This window comes from Ictidomys tridecemlineatus, chromosome 12 (genome assembly GCF_052094955.1).
Source record: "Ictidomys tridecemlineatus isolate mIctTri1 chromosome 12, mIctTri1.hap1, whole genome shotgun sequence".
NCBI classification, from domain to species: domain Eukaryota; kingdom Metazoa; phylum Chordata; class Mammalia; order Rodentia; family Sciuridae; genus Ictidomys; species Ictidomys tridecemlineatus.
Window position 1 is genome coordinate 35,878,731 of NC_135488.1, and position 22,763 is coordinate 35,901,493.

The following is a 22,763-nucleotide window of genomic DNA, read 5'->3' on the forward strand; positions in this document are numbered from 1 at the left end:
AAACGTTCCCAGAAGTTTTATTTGTGAAAACCAAAGAGTTGAGGCAGTCCACATGTACATCAACTCATCTATGAATAACTGAATAAATGTCACTGCATCCATGCAATAGAATCACCACTAAAAGTCACCAAGAAAAGGAAGACATGAATGATACATACAAAAACAGGGTGAATTTGAAACCATTAGGTTATAAAGAAGCCAGACACAAAACAGGCCATCCTGAAGAGATTTTGGAAAAGGCAAAGCCAGAGTGGTTGCAAGCAGGCCAGTGGTTGCTGCAGGCAGAGGGTAGAAAGAGGGGAAGGACTTCAGAGGGAAATGAGGGGCCTTTTGGGGGTGATGGAAATGTTCTATATCCTGGCTGTGAGTTTCACATACAACTGCAGTCATTTGTTCCAACCTGTTAAATGGCAGATTTCTGTTCAGTTGGTTGTATTTCAATTACACCCCAATAAAGTCATTGGAAGCTGTAGATGTGTTCAGAGTTATTTTGAAGTAATGGCAGAGTTGAGAAAAACAGGAATAATTGCATTTATGTAACTTTCTCTTCGTGGTCTGGTTTCCCAGACTGTGTTTGGACTGACCCACGTGCAGGGTTGATTCTAATGGAGGGAAGGAAGGTCACAGTGCTCACCCACCACGGCTGCAGGGGGCCCCGGTGCAGCGGTGCCCTGTGATACCTGTCATTCATGCAATGGGGCATAAGCTCCCCCACTCCTAAGACCCTCAAAGTAGAGACAAGACTAATGGAAGGGATCTCAGGGAGCCACCTCTGTGGCACAATCTTTGCACTTGGAGTCTCTCCAGCAACCACAGCTACCTCACCCCTTTCTGCACCAACAGGCAAGAGTGCAAGGCGGAGACGAGGCTGTAAACAGTGACTCAGGGGGACATGTCCTCAGCCTGCAGCTTCCAAAACATGCAACATGAAAAACAACTACCTCTGCTCTACACACACAGGAGGGTGGGAAAGAAATAGAGCAACGATTAATTCTCACATGGGACATTCCTTAACTGTTCGTAACTAATATTTGGGTGTGATGTGAATGGCATTATAACTACCAACAGGGAAAGAAGTGTCCTGTGTAAACATCCCAGAGGAGACAAGATGCTTGAGCAGAATCTTAAGATGGAGAAGCATGTTTTTTCCTCACCCTGGAACCATGAGTTTGAGATGATGATCTTTATATAAGACACATTAGAAATTATGTATCAGTTATACACATTTTTTTGCCAATACTATTTAGAAAACAATAACTAATCTTGAGTGTTTCTGTCCTTAAAATGCCTGTTCTGAGACAGTGTTCAAGCAGCTTCCCAATGTAAATCCAGTCTGAACTTGACTGTATGTGTGCTGATTCCCAGGGAGACTGGCAACCTGCTGAGGGCCTCTCAGACTCTGCTCCTCTGCACAGCCCCAAGATGGGGACTGGATCCCTGGAGTAGAGGGTAAGAACGCAGGGCTGATGGTTCAAAACCACGCACGTTCAAACATCATGGATGCTGGAGAACACTGACGACTGACCATCAACCCATCGAATCCTCAGGCTCCTCATCTATGGAATGAAAGCTCCATTCCTTCTACTCTGCAGGACCGAGGGGATCACGTTGGAAATCATGAAGCACCTTGTAACCACAGGCTTTGGATGACCAGGGGCAGCCACTTCCCTGGGGAGGTCCTAGAGAACACAACACTTGTTAGGGATGTTGCCTTTTCTACGTCTTCCCCCCTTCCATGAATGGTGGCTATTGTATTTCCACTTTACCAAGCATACAGTAGGATCCACTTATCTGGACTTTCACTGTCATTGGTTTCGATTACAACCAACCAAGGTTTGAAAACAGTAAATGGAAAATTTCAGAAATAAGCAATTCCTATTTTAAATTGTGCTCTATTCTGAGTAGCATGATGAAATCTCAGGCCTTCCTGCTCTACACTTCTTAGGACATGAATCATTCCTTTGTCCAGTGGGTCATGCTTTATGTGTACCCACTTGTTAGTCACTTAGTAGTCCTTTGCATGATTGACTATCATGGCATCTCAGTGCTTGTGTTCAAGAAACCATTCATTATTTTATTTATTTTATGATTAATCTCAAAGCATAAGAGCAGTGATTCTTTCTTTCTTTCTTTCTTTCTTTCTTTCTTTCTTTCTTTCTTTCTTTCTTGCTTTCTTTCTTTCTTTCTTTCTTTTTTGGAGGGGGAGGGTACTGAGGAATGGACTCAGGGACACTCAACTACTGAGCCACATCCCTGGCCCTTTTTTATATTTTATTTAAAGACAGGCTCTCACTAAGTTGCTTTATGGCCCTGCTAAGTTGCTGAGGCTGGCTTTGAACCTGCCTTAACTGCTGGGATTACAGGCATGCACCACTGTACCCTGCAAGAGCAGTGATTCTTACAATCAGCAAAGCCAAAGAGAAGCCATAATGTGCACCCTTTAAGTGAAAAGCTGACAATTTACGGTAGTGTGCTTAAGAAATTCGGTAATTGTAGAGTTTGGTGCTATCTGTGGTTTCAGGCATCCAGGGTGTCTTAGTATGTATCCTCTATGGTACATTTATTTAAACAAAGTGCCTTGGTGATACAATGCCTTCTTAGGAGGACAGATCTCTGACACTAACTATGGGATAATACATTTACATGACACCTGTAAAATCTTGTGCAAAATAAATAAATAAATCTAAGAATTATTTATGTTTATTTATTTCATGATTCTTAGATTTATTTGTTATTTATTTATAATAAATAAATCTAAGAATTATGAAATGATAAAGGGTCATAGGAACTCAAGTTCAAAACAAACAGAACTGAAAAGAAAAAGAAAGGAAGGGAAGGAAAAAAGAAACATTTTTGAAGAATAAAAATATATCAAACAGAAATCGGGGTGGGGAGCTTTGTAGATGGTTGAGGGTGTTGTCTGCACTTAGTTGAAGAACCAGTTCTAATTTTTGGCCCTTCAAAGAGCTGAGACACACCTACCAAGGAGGCCCCAGGAGGCCCAGGACCACAGTTATTACCAAAAGCCTTTCCCACCTCTTTAGGATTCAACAAACCGTCAAAAGTTGAAGGCCTGTTGGGTCACTCACAAGGCAAGAAATCACTTAGGTTCTATGGAGCCTGTCAGATCCTGTGGCCCCTGCCTGCCTCATCTCTGGCCAGTTGAAGGCTGTCTTCTCCCAGTTCCTGTCTTTCCCAATTCCTGAGAAGCCTAGAATATGGAAGGACCATCTCGGGCAGGATGCAGCCAGCACCCTCAGGCTGGATCTCCCACCCACGGAGCTAGAAGCTCCTGCCATGAACCATCACCTGTGTCCAGCTGGTGGAGCTGTGGACCACTGTGGTCCTCCACCTCACGGGGTGCAAGGCATTCAGGAAATTCAGGGTTTCCTCCTGTGGGGCACCGTGCTACTCTTCAGTCATGGTAGTCTAGATTGTGTCTTCATAGTCTAGGCAGGTTTCAGTATTTTTTGGTTAAAATTCTAAAAGTTAACGTTTGGAAGAGATTGGAAACTGACCTCATTAGATGTGTTAATCTGTTTTAATAATATCTCATCGAACCAAATGCCTTGAAGTTAAGAAGGCTATTTCTCCCAGAGCTCCTTTGGCTACATTCAGATCCCACTGGGAGTTAACACTCATTCTAAGGGGCCATATCTGCCCCGGGGTCTTGGGCATAGACACTAAGGGGCCACATCTACCCTGGAGTCCCAGGCACCTCTCATAAGTCCTGTTCTACAGAGCCCTTCTGTGAACTAGAGACTTGCACAATAAGGACTTTGTGCTTCTCAATATTTTTTTAGGCTGAAAGCAAACTTTCCCTCTTTCCCACCTTTGGCTACAGTTAGTTAATTTCAAATGGCAAAAGTTATTAAAATTCCAACATGGAAACTTGTTCAATAAACAGGAAATGAGTTTCCAGGACCCACCACTGAGCATGAAATTAACCCCATGGTGGCTGGTCCTCTTGGCTAATCTGAACCCAATGCTGGCCTTTGACAGGGTTTTCTCCACACCATGGTCTTTGCTCGTTACTGGTCCTCACTACTGTAACGAGCTGCCATCCTACATGCCATATCCTCTTCTAATATCAAACTTCGAAAAACAAAAAGGGGGTCATATGAAATTATTTCATTTATACCAAATTTGCATAATCTCAGATTAATTCACTTCTAGGTGGTAACATGTATTCACTGATCAATTTTAAAATTTTAAAAAGGGAACAAAAAAAATGAAGGAGCTAAAAATCCTAAAATCTAAGGGAAAAAATAGGTTTGGGGGACACAAATAAATCTAAGAATTATGAAATGATTAAGGGAAAAGAGAGATCATAGGAACTCAAAAGAAAGGCTGGGTGCTTCAGGCCTGCAGAGGGAAGCAGCATCTGAGCGTGGCCAAAGACAGATGGGTGTGGTGGATTAAAGAATGCCATAAATTCTCTGATGCCCTGCCATTGAGAAATGGGGTCTCTGCCCATCCATTGAATGCTGTTATGTTTTATGGCTGCTTTGACCAATAGAATGCAATGGCATCCACTTGTGAGAGTTTCCCTGTCCAAGACCTTAAGATTCTGGCAGCTCACTCTTTGTCTTTTGGAACACCTCATCTTGGAATTTGTCTTCTGGAACACCTGTTCTTGGAATTTCTTTCCCAAAATGCCACATAGGAGAGGCCACATGCAGGTACTTCAGTTGAGTCCAGCCATCCAGCCATCCCTGCCATGGCACCAGACAGAACTGTGTGTGATTCTTCAGGCTGGTCCGTCTGCCAGCTGAGTGCTGCAGGAGAGCTCCCTCAGCACCACATGAAGCAGAAGAACCACCCAGCTGAGCCCTGCTCAAATTTGTGAACTACAAAACTGCAGACTATAATGAAATAATTGTTTTGAAACAGTGACCGCATAACTGAAAAAGTAACTAGTAGACATGAGGTACCAACTCGAGGGTGGGAATTGGGTAAGTGAAGCCAAGAAGCTATGAATCAAGAAACAAGTTTTGGGGAAACTACAGTAAGTATAAGGGAAAATAATAGTGTTGCACATGTATAAAGGCTAAAGAGAGAGGCTGAAACTCACGTGTAGGTTACTTTATAGGTTATGGGGTGCCACTAAGACCCTATATTTTAACTTTATTATAGAAATTTATAAACACATAGAAGCAGAAAATAGAATAACGATCCCTGATTATCTTGCTTTGTCTGAGATACTATAATAAAACACCATAAACTGTGTTCCTTATAAACAACAGATACTAATTTCCCACAGCTCTAGGAAGTCCAAGATCAAGGCACCAGCAGATTCAGTGTCTGATGAGGGCTCCATTCTTAGTTCCCAGATACCACCTTCTCACTGTGTCCTCCCATGGTGGAAATGCTGTGGGAATTCCCTGGAATCTCCTTTATAAAAGCGCTAATTCCATTTATGAGGACTTTACCACCATGACCTCATCATCTCACAAGACCCCCACCTCCTGGGGCATTAGGATTTCAACATGTGGATTTGGGAGGGAGGGCACAAGCATTCAGACCATAGTAAGTGTACGCTTCACAACTGGGGTCCAGCACTGCATAAATGGTTTCCTGGAAAAAAAAAGGTTTATTAATGTCACTCATTTCCTGAAATATTTTAAGGCAAGTCCCATACATTGTATCATTTTACTCCAGAATGTAGTCCTAACAGATAAGTGGTTTAAAAAGTAACCACAATACCATTTTCACACCTACAAAAAAATTCATGATCTAAAACGAAGATCACTGTTGGCTTTGTCAACTTGGATGTGGCACCGCGTAGGTCTATGGTCTCTGGGGCCTCTTGTGACTGGTGGCGATTCCACACCAGACGCTGTCCTCTGTCCTGTGCTGTGTTTCCTGCAGAAATTCCCAGGTGTGCTCAGCTGATGGCACCCCTATGGGATGATGGCATGTCACATGCTCCTCTGCCCAGATGGTGTCTCAGAAGCTTGACAGTGTGTGACATGGCTGTGGGGTGGACTGGGATCTGCCCAGAATGAGTGAGCACTGGGCCTGGACTGTGAGGCTGGGGAAAGGAAGACCGCCCACAGTAGAGGGGTACTAGGGTCATGACACAGAGGCAGGAGGGGAGGTGGGTCATGATCACAATTCTTAACATTTACTGAATGCTAAATGTATACGAGGTTCTATCCACGTGGCCTTTTCTCTATATGCTAGACGATACTTCCCCCATTTTACAGACCCAGGCCTAGAGAGAAGAGGTGATTTATGATCACAGGCAGTAGGTGATGCAGAAAGAACAGGAATTAAAGGACTTTGTCCCTGCTAAATCACAGAAATGAGGTCCCTGCATTTGGTGTGGCTTATGAGGGGAGAAAATATGTGTCTCATTAAAGGCAGGTAAAGACTGAGGGGAAGAGGTAAGTTTTGGTGGGAGAAAATGAGCTGAGCTTCTCACATAACCACTGAGCACCACTCACATCAGATACGCTTTCTTCTCTCCTCCTCTTCCTTCTCCTCTTCTTTGTCTTTTCTTATTGAATTACAGACTCGTGGGCTCTACTCAAGACCTAGCAGATCAGATTTCCAGCAGTATAACCCAAGAAACCATGCAAATAAACTCCTTGGCATTTTCAGGCCAAATTTTAAAAACAATGGAGTACAGAATCAGACCAGATTTACAGAGAGGGCCTTGTATGTGGGAGGATGACAAAACTTTTTTTTTTCACGGCCTCACACGTTTGGAAAGTGCTCTACCACTGAGCTACATTGACACTGGGCTGAATCTGCCAGCATCTTGATCTAGGTCTTCCTGTCTCCAAAACTGTGGGAAATTAATTTCTGTTATTTATAAGCCACCAGTCTGTGATATTTTGTTAGAGCAGCCTGAACAGATTAAGACGCTGAGCAAAAACTGTTGAGCAAATACGTAAATGAAAGACAATTCATTTAGCAGTTCCTAGGGTCTCTCAGCAGAACACCGGAGAACCTCTAAGGTAGAGTGAATTGCCCCCTGCTACAGGACACTTGTGGTTTATCAGCAGAGCTGTTTCCTCATGTGGAACTTGGGGGACACTATCGAACTCAGAACCTCTTAATTAAAGAAGTACCCATAAGGGTTAGGACCTAAACTCTCCTCTAAAATTGTGAGACATAAAAGAAATCTTCCAAGAATGGGACCAGAATAACCCCAGACCAGCTTAAATGAGAAGGCATGAAAAATGAGAATGATATAGGCAACGAGAGAGCCCTGTGCCCAATTTTCTTGGTGGTGGTAAAATGGGGCTCATGATGTATATGACAAGAAGCGTGGGGCCCAAGGCATTTTTCTCTGAAATGCTATCCAGGCAAAGGTGTTCACTGAGCATTTTGAGAAGCAGATATTGACATGGAATTAAATTGAATTGGGTTAAACTGATACAGGCATAATTCCTACCCTTTAACATGCCTTCTCATGAATGAATGTTTTCCAGTTGGTAACTATGATTCTTTAAGAGTATTTTTTTTCTTTTTATAACACTGATGAAATGTTTTGGAAGAGGGTTGTTCCAAACTGCACTGTTGTGTTGCACATGGAAACAGTGGCTGATCAGGTTGTTTCTCAGTCATCATGGTGCATTTGACTGCTGTGCTTTTCCGTATGATGATCTATTCCAACAAAAGCATTACTATAGAGGGCAATCATACCCTTGGTAGCGTTGGAGAGTTCAGGAATTATTTTGGATGTGTCATGTCCCACTTAACTGGGGTCTATAAAGTCTCCCACAAACCATTCTTGTTTTGCTACTGAACATTGGAGCCCCAGGGGATACCTAGTAGATCCTTTATATCAAATGGCAATCATTTTCACTTTTTTTAGAAAGTATGAACTTAGCTTTGACAAGATTTACTTGAAGTACAATCTTCTCATCACTGCTGTTCCATGGAGAATATGGCTGCTCTGTTGGTCCCCACACCCACCAATGTCAGCTTAAGCAGGTTGTACCTGGCAGGTGAATTCCTTCCCTGGGGAAAGCAGACAAGGTCTAATTCTCAAGAAATAGTCTTATCACCATATTTGTAGCTATTTAAAACTCTTTTCTGTGGGAGCCTTGATGGTCTCATCAATTCAATATATGACTCAAAATAATAATCAAGGTTTTTTTAAAAAAAAATATAGACCATTGAAACTGAGATTTAATGTTTATTTTATCTTAAGTCTTACACCTATGTGAGTTAATTAATGCTGACTTTTTGCCCCTTAGAATCTTTGAATTAACAAAACAAAAACAAAATCCCAACAAAACCACCAGTCTGCACTTTTAATTGTCAGTGGGAAGGGAGGGGTTGAGAGGATAAGAAATGTTAAGTGTGATGCTAAAAGATGGAGAAAGAAAAATCTTCCAGGAAGGTGGCTCCTAACCTCATTTTGATTTTCTTCCTAGTGGATAAATTTCTTGTCCTCAGGAGAAATTAAATCTATACCCAGTTGCTTTTTATAAATTTGGTCTCCTGAAGGGATTACCAGCATTCTCTAAGATTCTTGATGTGTCATGTTTTCTTTCTGCTTCTCTCTGGTACCGAAGGCTGCCTGTACCTCTGGAGTCATTGTCCTGTCACTCTGAGGCTCACTAAGCACTTTTCTTCTTTAGTTGCCCCCATCTGTCTTTGTGAACTCACGTTAACAGACTTTTTTTCCCCTCCTGCCTGCTAGAGAAAGGCAACTGCATAATGTGGAGAGCTCATTACAGGGAGAGGTGCCAAGCACTTAGCCACTGGGAGGTTTAAAAAACAAGAAAGTCAATGAAGATCACAGGTCATCAGCTGCCTCTCAGGCAGATCTCAAATGGGAAAGACTAATTTCCCATCACCATCATTTGGGAGAAGAAGTCTAGAGAGAGCTGAGGTGACCTAGTAGAGGCCAGTAAGGAATTTAGGTTTGCTTTTGTTTGTTGCTGTGGGGTAGGTGGAACCCAGGGCCTCGACAGACTAATCCAAAGCTCTACCTTTGCGCCACGCTCCAGCCCAGTCCTACTTGGCTTCTCGGTGTCCTCCACAGTGAACAGGTCTGGAACTGGGTTGGCAGTTGGCATTCTCATCACTCCCCTTTCACACAGCCGGCTCAGGGGGCCTGGAAAACAGGGCCCAAAGGGGAGCCCCAGCTCTGCTAAGGGCTGCTGCCTCAGAGGCTCTGGTTTCTCAGAGGAGTGGCTAGACGTTTTCCTGAGCTGCAGCTCTGGACCCAGACTGAGGAGTCTTTCATATATCACAAGACACAGCACCGCCAAAGCCATCTTTAAATGCAGCTCAGGAATGAAGGAAATTCCAGAGGTGACCTTCTAAGCCAAGGCAGGAAGGAGCAGGGTCTGGAGCCCAGACAGAACCGAGATGGGGAAGCTTATAGAAAAAGATTTGTGCCCAGCGGGAACCACAGAGCAGTCTGAGCTGCTGCGAGGGCGGGGAGAGTGGGCGAGCGAGGCGGTGTCCACAGCCCCTGGAGCCTGGCTGGCAGGGTGGGCATCCCGTGGATGCCTTCTGCCCCTCCCTGGCTGGGGGGAACCTAACTGGTCTTCACAGTTTTGCAGCGGGCTGTGCACGCCACTGGGCTCTCCGTTCCAGCGGGTCTCACCAGCGGGAAGGGAGAACTGGCCTCGGTGGCGCTGGGCCTGGAGCCCGCTTGGCTTCTCGCCCACCAGGCGGGTCCCGCCCCCGGCAAGGACACCCGGAGCTCCCGCCGCGGCGCCGGCAGCCTGCTCCTCTCTCTCCGCCAGCCCAGGCTCCCCGTGCAGCAGCTCCGCGTGCAGCCCCCGCCCTCCTGCCTACCCTCCGCGGCCATGGTCGCGTCCTCCACGCGGCCCGCTGTCCTGGCCCTGACCGGGCTGGCGCTGCTCCTGCTGCTGTGCCTTGGTCCAGGTGCGTGGGGCCATGAGAGGCGGAGAACAGAGCCTCGTCCCAGGGTGGGGTGGACACAGGGAGGCGCTGCCTGGGTACCGGCAGAGATGGATGCGGCCTTGGGGCCCAGCCTCAGCCTGAACAGGACCAAGAGGTTGGAGCAGAACAAGTTCTAAATTTCTGCCAAAGTGGTGAGAAGTGGTGCGCTCCAGCAGGCCGAGAAAGAGAGGCAGGATCCAGGGCGGAGGGTCTCGGATCCGAGAGGCACCCCTGTGAAAAGAGGTCTGAAAGGTAGCCAGGAAGAGTTTCGGGGAGTAATGCAAGGGACGCCGGGGGTTTTAACGGGGGTGGTGTCTGTCCTTGGAGGGAACCGAGGGGGAAGCTGATGGCATCCTGAGGAGGATGCCCTTCCAGGCAGGCGCTGGGAGACAGTTACTATGATGGTTCCAGTCTGCAAGGCTGAGGGCAGGCCTCACCCCAGAGAGGGAGCTGCTCTCCAAGCAGTAATGCTTTACCTTCTCCATCTCTTGGATCTCTCAGAGAACAGGCTGAAAGTGTGGATGATTCCCTGGCCATTTTCCATTTAAAGTGCCTTCACAGGCACACTCAGAGTGAAGGAAGTGGGCAGGCACAGCTTTCCTGATCCACAGATTCTGCCTTAAGAGCCTCAATCCCAAAGTATATGTTTTGTCCTGAGATACCACCCTCCCCTGGTTGGATCCTTTATGGGTCACAGCTGACCTCCTGTAGCATCTTTGAGGCTACAACTCAGGTATTGGAACCTCAGATTTACTGCTAAGGGACCTGGGGCCAGAAAGCACAAAGTGACTGACTTGCCCAAGCACCTGAGACTGGTGCCTGTTCTGTCACAAAGGAGCTGGGCCCTATCTAATGGAAATAGAAGGCCCACTCGATTGCTCTCTTGTTGTATTTTGCTTATTCAAAACAAACTCCAGGCTGAGGGGACACAGGCAAGGGGTGGGGGTCCTAGAATCTTTAGAATGGGGGGTGGGCAGTGTTCAGGCTGGGGAGGTTGCTATTCTAAACTACAACCACAGGTGAAACTAATCAGTAATCTCCCATCACATGATGCATGTACCCCCTCCTCTTTCTCACATTTAAAGAAGCACATCTGAATAAGTCATGTGAATGCTGGCTATAAGCCATTCATTTCCAGGGCTCATATTTCCTTTAGTCCATGCCAAGAACTTTGCTGTAGAAGTCATTTAAAATATTATCCTCATTAAGTTGAACACATGTGGAAGGTCTTTTGACGGAAAATGAAAATCTCTAAGGAATCCCAAAGGTGACTCCTTATGAGATCCAAAAAAATTTAATGCAGAAAATGATCCCTTCTTGATAGATTTATTAATAGTAGCACCTTCAAAGGGGCATCTTGTAATTCTGAATCTGCTAGGCAATCTGATTCAGGTAACTAGATTTGATAAATACTAAAGTGCTTATTAACACAGCCTAGAAATAATAACTGATGATGTTGGGATAAAAAAAATGTCTACAGAAAATACATCACATCCATTATTTGTTTTTTATTCCGTTCAGTGGCATAGCTGAGATTTGGAGGGACTCTCATTTCTGGAACAGTAGTAACAGACATTTGCTGCAAGAAATTGCAGCCTTATGATAAATACCTAAGTCCCATATCTATTTCAATGTAAGACCACATTTCACTCATTAATTGTTAAGCACTTTCACAGAAAGCAAACAGATGGAGGAGTGATAATTCTGTATGCACTACCTGAGAGTATTCAGAGATTGACAAGTCTTATGCCATCTATGAATGCTAATTTTAGCGCCAAGAAATGTATCAATCTGCTTGGCAAATATTTTCATAGATTTCTTCATTGCTTCTTAAGGTTAGAAGGGAAATTCAGCCTTTAAGAGTAGCCCCACCCCATCTAATCAAATAATTCTCTCTATGGTAGCCTGGTCAAGCACTCAACTCTGTTGATTTATGCTCAGTTGCTCTCAGTATCTCCCAACAGAAACTTCTCGGGCCACTTGTGTCATCTTTTGGTGGCTGCCCAGGCATTGAAAACGTTACTTCATGCCCTAATCTAGGATCCAGTGGTCAAATCTTAGTCCTCCTTCCAGAAGTTTATAGGTGTATACCAAAATGCCTTCAATTTTTTCTCCTATTACACATCCTCGGGCCCTAGTCTGCCCTGGACACTCTCCTTTGACCACCACTCCATGTTTTTCATGACCTCTTCAAATGAGAGGTTGTGGACGGAATCAAATATCAGAGCAGTCCCTGAGGTTGCTGCAGACACCCAGCCCTCCTACGCAAGACAAGAGGACAAGAAACACTTCTATCCCCCTCCCTTTAGTGCGGTCTCCTAGAGATGCTTCCCAAGCCATTTCCATGTCAGTCAACCTCTACAAATAGAGGATGGTTATATAAGCATCATCCATAATGGAATGTTCTGGAGAGCAAAAGGAGGCACTGTCATGAATTGATCAGGACAATTGGTGTAAATTAAGGCTGCCCTTGGAGAGCTAGAAAGTGTGGCCACTGTACCCATGAGTTATGACAGAAATGCTTGGGAGAAAATAGTTTAGTAAGTTCTAGAAGCTTGTTATCCCATCCCAGAGGCCAGGCCAGTAGGTTCCTTGGATGGTGAAACTATTGGAAAGGAAGGGGGTAACCCCCAGATCCCAAAGCCTACAGGGGTTAATAGGTGAGGAGGCTGCTTAGAAACCATGGGCTGTGTGAGCAATGTGGTCCAGAGAGGTTTACATTCAAATTTTGTAAGCACAGGCACACTAATAATACAGTTCAGCTTAGAGCAGCAAGCAGCCAGCTGGTGACTCTTGTGACGTATTTCCTCTGCTACATTGTCAATTATATAAGCAGGGATTCTTATTAAAAAATTTTTCCCCTGGTTTTATTAAAGTATTATTGACAAATAAAACAGGAATTTAATTTTTTTTTCACCAGGACTAGGGATCAAACCCAGAGCTTTGTGCCAGACAGGCAAATGCTCTATCACTGAGCTACACCCCCAGCTCAAAGCAGAGATTCTTAATTTTTTTTGACCCCAGATACTTTTGAGCATTTGGCTTCTAGTCCACCAAAATTGTACCTTTGCAGACGGAGGCACAATTTTCTTTCTCTGGACAATTTAGAATCTGTCCATGGACTGAGGTTAAGAACCCTGTCAAGAAGGCATTTCCCCATTCTGCACCTAAAGATGCTCTACTCACTACTCAGGATGCTTCAAGTGTTTTCTCTGGAGGCTTTGGGTCCACCTTTCATGAGACAAGTGCAGTTAAGGATCAAATTCTTCTGTACGGTCAATGAGGTGGGTTTTCTTTTAGGACAGACATGTTATTTTTCTATTAAAATAACTGGTCTTATTAGAAACTCTTTCAAAAACAGAATAAATAAAATAGCAAATGATTTTAATAAAGCTTGATTATAAGAGGGGAGGGGAGGGGGGATAGGAAGGGCAGCACAATAAAATAGACACTAGTATGGCCCTATGTATAAATATGGCTGTATAACCAATGTGGTCCTGCAATCTGTACACGTGGAAAAATAAGATTAAGATTACGTACCCCATTTGAATCAAATATATGATATATCAAGATCATTGTAATGTTTTGAGCAACTAAAAAAATTTAAAAAAAGAAAAAAAAATGAAAAAGACACCCCCCCACAAAAAGCTTGATTATAGGATGATCAGAGCAAAGTACAAAACTGGGCTGATTTTTAAGAGAGCTAAAGAATATTCCTTGGCTTGTGGCAGCCCAAGTCCTAATTTCTGCCTTGCCTGTTTTTTTTTTTTTTCTTTTCCTTTTCTCTTTGCAACACCAGTCACTGGACTTAGAGCCCACCCTGAATCCAGAATAATAATCATTCTGAGATCCTTAACATAGTTCCTCTGCAAAACCATACTTCCACATAATCTCATATTCTGAAGATTGGGATGAATAGGAACTTGAGGGACTCCATTGGATGGAGGAGTTACACCATGAAGTAAATGATTTCAGGAAGATACACATGATAGATGGCTGTCCTTCATGATTAGACACCAGGCCTCCAAGAATTACGTCACTTATCCCAGGAAGTAGCTCCAGTTGTAATGTCCTTGGTCAGCCATAGTCATCACTGACATTAGCTTCAGGAACCCCAGATTGTTTTCCTGAATAATCAGAGTGCAAAAAGTGTTAAATATGCAACACTACCAAGCTAGCAATCAAGACAGGGGTCTGAGATTATTTTTTACCAACTTATTTTTACAGTTGAAAATTCAAGGATTCAGTGCAACTCTGAAATTGATTTCTGTTTTTATTCCTTTAGGCGGCATAAGTGCAAATAAACTCAAGCAGATGCTTCAGAAACAAGAAGGTAAATATGCCCCAAATGGATAAGGGATGCATTCTTAACTGGATGGAAATGAAATGATAATATTGAATGTGTCCAGTCTTGTATTTGGAAAATCAAGAGTACTTACTTCTTAAAAGATTTGAAGATATGAAGGGTTTATTCTGTGGGTATGTGGTGTGGTATTTGATTAGATAAATATTATTGCTGGTAAATGTGTGTAGGTTCTTTTTTGGAAAGCTGTCAGTATAGACAAAACAGTGCAACAGTGTCAACTGAATGCTATTTATTTTAGATCCATGAAGAACTTTAGAGCTTGTATCTAAACTTGGGCATATCCTTCAGAGCATGTGAAGTCATTGCAGGAGTGGGCTTAGAACTGCAGAGTTGTGGCATTCTCTGTAATTAGAAATTGTGGAAGGGCATTTCCATAGGGATACCTTTTAATTGCCAATTTCTGCTGGAAGAAGTGCTCCTAAGATGAATATTGTAGACAGCAGCAAGATGTTGTTAAAATAGTCACAAAATACGGGTTCTGGGCCTATTGCCGCCAGGTCAATTGGATCCATTGTGTGGTCTCATGAATGTCATTTTTCCTCTCCCAGCCAGTATATTCTATAAAATTATCCTAGAAATTAAAAAGTGCAACCACATTTCTGATACGAAGTTTGATCACTTATTCTTTCTCCCCCTTCTGGTTTACAGAAGATTCTCATAGGCTAAAGTCTGCTTCCAAGGTGAGGCCCTTAATCACTTGTTCCCATAGTTCTCAGTTGTCTCTCAGGGATCCCCTACAGGTGCCTGGAGTTCAGGTGACCCCTCCCAGAGAAAGTAGGTCCTGGGAGGGGGCTGTCAGCTTCGTTCTGGCCACTCGCAGGGCCCTGGATTATCTCTGATTTGGAAAGAAATGTCTCCTCCCTAGGCTGGTTGGTCATAACAGAATCACCTCACAGATGCCTGGGGGTGAGCAGCTCTCACAGCGCCAGCCTATCAGACGTGAGCAAACTGCTGAGATAATCGTGACTCCTGGGTGTGTATCTTTGAATCTTATTCACATGAAGCCAAGAAACACATATTAAGCACCTATTGTGTACAGACCATGCAACAAGCCCTGATGTTTATCCATGATATTAGTTTCATTATCCCATAAGTTCTTCCTAACAACACCGAGTCTCCTAGGCACATCCTACTGAAGTGGTACCATTTAAGACATTCAGACTATGATGGGAAGACATTAAAGGAAGCAGTTCAAGCAAAAGTTAGAACCTTTTGAGATGCAACAGAATGGGTAGTGATCAGACAATGAGGCCTAGAGACGCCTCCATAGGACATTGTGTCCTCCAGCAGCCTGAGACGAACACCTGTTGCACTGCTAGGTGGGTTTCTTACTTCATCCCCTAAACAAGCACTACATTCCCTGCTTATATATGAAATGAACGTACACTTTAAGCATGTGTGGCACTAAATATCCATTTCTGTTTCCTGAATGAAGAGGCCAGGGGTTAAGCCACCAGCCCCTGCTGAGGCCTGGGCTTCAGGGGATCTTCAGGGGATGAGCTGAATTTCATTGCTACCCTGAAAAGCTACATGTTGAAAGTGAGTCCCAGTTCTTTTAAGTGGCTATACACATATAGAAAATGCTGTGAGCAAAGAGCATGGAGCTGATGACATGAAGCTGTATTTTCTCAGATGCATGAAAGAATAATCAAGAGGCAAAGCCATCCTGTACACGATGCGGTGTATAAGAGTGGCTACACTCCAATAACAAAAGTTATTCATTTTTTTTTAGTTTAAATTATTTACTTTTTATTTATTTATTTACTTACTTGTATTTTACATACACGACAATAGTGGAATGCCTTATACTCATTATTACCCATTTACAGCACAATTTTTTGTAACTCTGTATGTAAAGTATGTTCACACCAAAATTATGCCATTATACATGTACTCTCTTTTTTTGCATTACAATTCTTATTACACATTCTTCAGGGAAAGGGGAAACTTGGAGATTGGATGACAAGTACGTAGGAGGAGTAAGTTCCAATGTTCAACAGCATAGCTCTAATGTTCTAGTGATATAGTTCATATCAATTTGTTACATATTTTATAAAGAACTCCAAGAGAGGAGTTCAAACCTTCCCAACATGAAGAAATAATAAATGGTTAAGGAAATAGTAATGCTAATTATCAACTGAATCATTATACATTGCATGTGTACTGAGTTATCACACTGTACCTCATAAATATGTACAATTACTATGGATAAATTTTAAAAAGTAGTTCAACCCACAGTACGATTCTAGTAACAACAACAACAAAAAAAAAACTGCTGTTTTTTAAAAAAATTATTCTTTGCAATTTCGGGGTGGAAATTGCTCATTTCAGCACCTGCTCTGACTGAGACAAAAGTGGCCATGGATGAGAATAGAGCCAAAGAGTTCCTGAGCAGCATGAAGCGCCAGAAGCGGCAGCTGTGGGACCGGACTCGGCCAGAGGTGCAGCAGTGGTACCAGCAGTTCCTCTACATGGGCTTTGACGAAGCGGTGGGTGCACTTTCCTGCAGGGTGGGCTGGTGGGGAGAGAGGCCGGCTGGGGAAATAGGACATAAGAAATGAGACATGGCAATTTGGTTTAGTCTATTTTCTGGTGCTGGGTCTGGGTATATTTACAACTAGTACAACAAAAGTTTTAAGGTGGAGACATAAAATCTTTTAAGGAAAAATACCCCTTTTTGGTATCTGGTCATGTTGATATCTGTGTATAAGAACATTAGAAGGAGATAGTTATTCATAGTAAGCATTGTTAATCATTGAAGAAAATCCACCATAGAGAAAAGCCATTGGTAAGTGGTGATTTTTAGGGGACTATGTGTCTTTAAATCCATTCTCCATCATTCTTTCTCTTTTCCTCCAGAAATTTGAAGATGACATCACCTATTGGCTAAATAGAGACCGAAATGGACATGACTACTATGGTGATTACTACCAACGTCACTATGATGAAGACTCTGCCATTGGACCCCGGAGCCCCCATAGCTTTAGGCATGGAGCCAGTGTCAACTATGATGACTACTGACCACCACTGCCACACATGTACACGAAACCCAAGGTGCTTCCCTTAGGAATCTCACAGTCCCTTACTCTATGCGGTTTCTGTTGTGCTTTATTTCAGTGGATCTTTTTAAGACAGTTTTTGTGACTTAGCGCCTTTTGATATTTCATGCAAGCTTCTAACAATATATCATTTAAAACTGGAAATAAAAGCATTTTGTCAAAAATAGAAGTCTCAGAATTTATTTGGATGAAAATTAAGCGGGTGCCGATTCTTGTTCCTCTGATGTTTTAAAGTTGAAGCATCCTTTGAGAGCCATTATGATCATAGCAATTTTTACCACATCCCAGGCAGACACTGTAATGAACAAAGAGTTCTTCAATTGATTAAAATGCAGTCTATACTAAGTACAAAATATAAAACCAGGAGAAAATCTAGTTGAAAATGATTTCCAGTTACAAGACTTGATTTGTAGAATTCTAATTATTCCACAGGCATTGAAGGCTTTTTGGATTCCAGCCCCTGAGCCACAGCTGGACAACCCAGGAAACAAAGCTAGATCATTCAGGAAATGAAGAGCAATAGAAAATTATCTGAAGTTAAGTTGATTTAAGTGCCATACTCATCTAAAAATTAAAAAAAATCAAACTTTTTCAAAGAATTTAAGAAGATTAAAGAATATAATTTATATTATATTAAAAAAATATGGGGCTGGGGAAGGGAAGGAGGAAGGAGGTGGGAAGGAGCGGGGGAGGACAGTGAGGGACCTGAGCCCTTGCTCATCACAGGAGGCAGAGCTGCAGAGGGCCTGCAGGGAGGAGATGGGAGCTTGGCAGGGCCAACTCTGAAGCACTCTCACACTTCCAGGGGAATGTGACAATCTAATGAAAGCCTTTTCCTCCTTTTCCACTAAAAGACTCTATAGGCCAAATTTGTTTATTGCCTCTGAAACACACTCTCCTTCATAAACCTTAGGTTAAAAATAATAACCCTGGATTTATCAGGAAACACTGGATTCAGCACAAGTGGTTATGGGCAATTACATATTAAAGTCCATCTGTTTCTTTCTTGGGAAGACTCATATGACTTTTATAAAAAAATTGTGATAATATATGATGACCCCAAATTTACCATTTTAACCATTTTTAGGTGTACATTCATATCATCACCATCCATCTTCAGGACTTTTCCACCTTCCCAAACTGAAACTCATTAAGCAGTAATTCCCCAAATGGCCCTTTCCCTGGTTCCTAGTGACCACCACCTGGTTACTCTCTCTACGAAAGTAACTAATCTAGGTTCCTGGCACAAGCAGAAATGTACAATATTTGTCTTTTTGTGTCTGGCTTATTTCATGTGGCATGCCTTTGAGGTTCATCATGCTGTAGTGTGTCAGAATTTCTTTCCTTTTGAAGGTGTAATAACATTCCATCATCTATGCCATATTTTGTTTATCCACTTATGTCAATGCACACTTGGGTCACCTCCAGCTTTTGGCTATAATGAATCATGCTGCAACGAGAATGGGTACACTAGTATGTCTTTGTGCCCTTGTGTTATAGTTTGGATGTGAGGTGTCCCCCAAAGCTCACATGTGAGACAATGCAAGAAAGTTCAGAGGAGAAATGATTAGGCTGTGAGAGTCTTAACCCAATCTTAACCCCCTGATAGGGATTAACTGAGAGGTAACTAAAGTGGTAGGGTGTGGCTGAAGGAGGTGGGACTTGGGGACATGGCTTTGGGGTATATATTTGAATCTGGTAACTGCAGTCTTTCTCTGCTTCCTGATCACCATAAGAGCTGCTTCCCTCTGCCACACTCTCCACAAAGAAGTTCTGCCTCATGTTGAGCCCCAAGGAATAGAGCCAGCTGTCCATGGACTGAGACCTCTAAAACTGTGAGGCCTCTAATAAACTTTTCCTCTCTTAAAATTGTTCTGGTCAGATGTTTTAGTCACAGCAGTGAAACAGCGGACTAAAACAGAAATTGGTACCATGTAGTGGGGTCCTTGCTGTGACTAACCTGACCATATGGCTCAGAAGCTTTTTGTATATTTTGCATTTGGTGGGAGGAATTTTGAGATGCTTACCAGTGCCAGCTGGAAATGCTTCAAACTGTTGTAAGTGGAGCTTAATGGCTGATTCTACTGGGAGCTCAGAAGAACAGAATGCCAATAGGATCATGCACAGTGAAGACAGGGCCCAAGAGGCTTCAGAGAATGACTCTATTGGAATTTGGACTAGAGGCCATTCCTGTTTTGTTCTGGCTGTTTTGTTTCTGCATTTTGTCCATGTCCTGAGACTTTCTGTGAGGCTGATTTTAAAAGTGATGAACTTCTTATTTGGCAGAAGAAATTTCTGGACAGTATAGCATTCAGCAAGTGCTATGGGTACTACTGGCAGCTTTTAGCCAAGTTACTATGATATTCAGGAGCAGAAAGCAGAGCAGAAAGATTCGAGAAACCTGAACTTGAAAGGCAGGAGTAAAACTGGGGCTAAGGAAGTTGCAGTTGTTAAAGACATTACTGCCACTACAGAAATGCTAAAGATTTTGCCCAGAGACAATTAGAAAAATGGCTTAAGGGCATCTCAGAAGGAGCAAGACCACTTCTATCTCAGGCTCAAGGGAGTAAAAGTGAAAATTCTCTTGAGAAGAGACCAGTCAGAAATCCTTCTTGCACAAAGGTGCCTAGAAAGTTTTTTCAATGTGCTCAGCCACCCAGAGTCTGCTGCAGCTAAGGTCTCTGGAGGCTTGGCTACTGCTCAAGATGGCGGCAGACCTTGGCATCAACCATGTGGTGGTACTGGTTCTGCAGGAATGCAGGATGCTGGAGTTAGGGGGTCATGGAGGCTTCTACCAAGATTTCAAAGGAAGGCTTTGAAGCAACGCAGAGTGCAGTAGGGTCGGAGTCCCTGCAGGCACTCCCTGAGAAGACAAGATATAGAGTTTTGAGGAGGAAGCCAAAGCTGCAGTGGAGACCCCTGAAATTAAGAAATGCCAATAATGTGGGGCACTGTCCTAGGAAAGCTGCAGGAATTAAGCAGAGACAAGTCAACAGAAAGGCCACTTGGGTTGCAACCAAAAAAGCCACAGGGGTAGAGCCACACAGCCCTTTGGAGAGAACATCACGATGCCGTGTGCTCCAGAGGCCAGACACAGAACTACAGGATTTTTTTTTGCCTACCTGGATTTCAGTCTTGCTTTGGTACTATCCCTTTTTTCTATGACCCAATTTTTGTGAATGGAAATGTTTACTCTGTATCTTTATACACTGGATACTTGTAAATTGCTTTTAATTTTACAGGAGCTCACAATGAGAGATTGCATTGAGCCTCAGAGACTCTTGGAAATAGACAAAATATATTTTGCTGTGAGATGGTTGTGAGGGCCAGGGGCAGAATGTTATAGTTTAAATGTGAGGTGTCCCCAAAAAGCTCAAGTGTGAAACAGTGCAAGAAGTTCAGAGGAGAAATGACTGGGTTGTGAAAGTCTTAACCCAATCAATAAATTAAACCCCTGATAGGAATTACTGAGTGACAACTGAAGTGGTTTGGTGTGGCGGGGGGAGGTGGGAACTGGGGACGAGGCTTTGGGGTATATATTTGTATCTGGCAAGTGGAGTCTCTCTCCCTACTTCCTGATTATCCTGTGAGCTGCTTCCCTATGCCCCACTCTTCCACCATGGTGTTCAGCCTCACCTGGAGCCCAAAGGAATGGTGCTGGACTTCTATGGACTGGAGACCTCTGAAACTGTGAGCCCTCTGATGAACTTTTCCTCCCTACAATGGTTCTGGTTGGATCCTTTTAGTCGCAGCAGGGGGAAAAAAGCTGACCAAAACAACTTGCTTCAATTCTCTTTGGAATTGCAGAATCCTATGATAATTTATTTTAATTTTTCTGTAAGAATAGCCATATGGTCTTCCACAGCAGCTCCACCACTTTATATTCTCATCCTTACAGCTTTTGTTTTGTTTCTTGAGAGGGCTGGCCCAAAGCACAGAGCAATGCTCAAGAGAAGAATGGGAGGGTGATGGAAGACATCTTTTACTTCTAATCTTAAGGAAGTTCTTCCCATGCTTCTCCTTTAGCTAGGTCAGCAGGTTGCTTTTTGTAGATGTTTGTATTGTTCAGTATTCTCCAGAGAACAGACCAATAGGCAATTAACATTTGTATGTACACGTGAGTGGACACACACACACACACACACACACTAGATTGGCTCTTATGACCAGAGAGGATGAAACATTCCACAACAGCTACCTGCAACCTGGAGAGCCAGGGAGGCTGCTTACATGGCTCAGTCCAAGAATCCAGAACTCAGGATCAGGAAGGCTAATAATGTAGCCTCTATCATAAGTCAGCAGCCCCAAGAGCCTATGGAGGGCCACTGGTACAAGTGCCAGAGTTCAAAGCCAAAGAACCCGGTATCTGGTGTCCAAGGGCAATAGCAACTGAAACTAGCCCCCTCTAGAAGGAAAAGCCTAGAGGTTGGAGGGAGTTCTCTCTTTCTTCTGTTGTTGTGTTCCCTCTTTCTCCTGCCTTCTTGTTCTATCCAGGCCCTGGCCTCCCATATTCAGAAAGGTTTTCCCCACTCACTTCACAGATCCACATGCCTATCTTGGGAAACACTTTCAAAAATATACCCCACAAGCATGCTCTACCATGTCCCAGGTGACTAGCAGTTTGCTCAAGTCGACCACTAAAACTACCCAGTGCCATTCCCCTTTCCAAGGTAAGAAAATTTACTTCTAAAAATGTGCTAAGAAAAAAATATTTATGTTCTATATGGTTATGGAAGGGTTTTCTTTGTTGATTGAGAAAATGTCACTTTTCCTTTGAAATCTGTTAATATGGTGAATTTCATTAATAAAAAATCTAATATTAATCAATTAAGTAATTGAATTTTTGTAATTTAACCATATTGTGTGTGTATGAGGGGTACTATGGGTTTGACCCAGGGGTGTTCTATCACCGAGCTATACCCCCCAGTTCTTTCTTTATTTTAAGACTTTAAGTTGCTGAGGTTGGCCTTTAACTTGCCATCCTCCTGCCTCAGCCTCCGAGTCACTGGGATTACAGGTATGTGCTACCGTTCATTGCTGGATCTGGTTTGGAAACACTGATTTAGAATTTTCGCATCCACCACTTATGAATAAGATTGGCCCATAGCTTTCCTTCTCATTCTTTTCTGCTCTATTTGAGTGTGAAGGATATGCTGGCCTTATAAAATGATTTCAGAGTGTTTTCGCTAATATTTTTGTTACAGTGGTAAGAATGAAATTATCTGTTTCCTGAATTCAGATACAGAAATTTGGATGCAGTATTTTCTTTTTGGGAAAAATTTTGACTATTGATTACATTTCTTTTACATTTAAAGAATTATTCTGATCTGTGTTTTTTAGTCTGTTTTATTTACTTCTATTTTTCCAGGATGTTATCCACGATACCAAAGTTCTGAAGTGTGTGAAGTGTTGCTCTTCTGTCTTGTCTGTATTTCTTCGTATGTGTGATTGTGTTCTTT

The 22,763-nt window shown here is 43.0% G+C and overlaps 1 protein-coding gene and 2 long non-coding RNA genes across 4 annotated transcripts in view; 1 reads left to right on the forward strand and 2 right to left on the reverse strand.

Moving 5' to 3' along the window:
• LOC144369253 (uncharacterized) lies at positions 1–10,573 on the reverse strand. Its single transcript, XR_013428722.1, has 2 exons — positions 9,772–10,573; positions 1–1,679 (listed from the first exon to the last, which is right to left on the reverse strand). It is a non-coding gene; the product is annotated as an uncharacterized LOC144369253 (long non-coding RNA).
• On the forward strand, positions 9,530–17,473 carry LOC144369249 (augurin-like). The gene is made up of 4 exons (XM_078028467.1): positions 9,530–9,861; positions 14,165–14,212; positions 16,577–16,734; positions 17,105–17,473. Exons 1-4 carry the CDS (start codon positions 9,783–9,785, stop codon positions 17,264–17,266), a joined length of 447 nt encoding a protein of 148 aa, XP_077884593.1. The 5' UTR covers positions 9,530–9,782; the 3' UTR covers positions 17,267–17,473.
• LOC144369251 (uncharacterized) overlaps positions 16,640–22,763 on the reverse strand; it is a 19,842-nt gene continuing 13,718 nt past the window's right edge. The window contains exon 3 of one of the 2 annotated variants that reach the window (XR_013428712.1): positions 16,640–16,780. This is a non-coding gene — a long non-coding RNA (uncharacterized LOC144369251). The remainder of the gene's footprint in view (positions 16,781–22,763) is intronic. The other variant, XR_013428713.1, reaches the window with a different exon arrangement.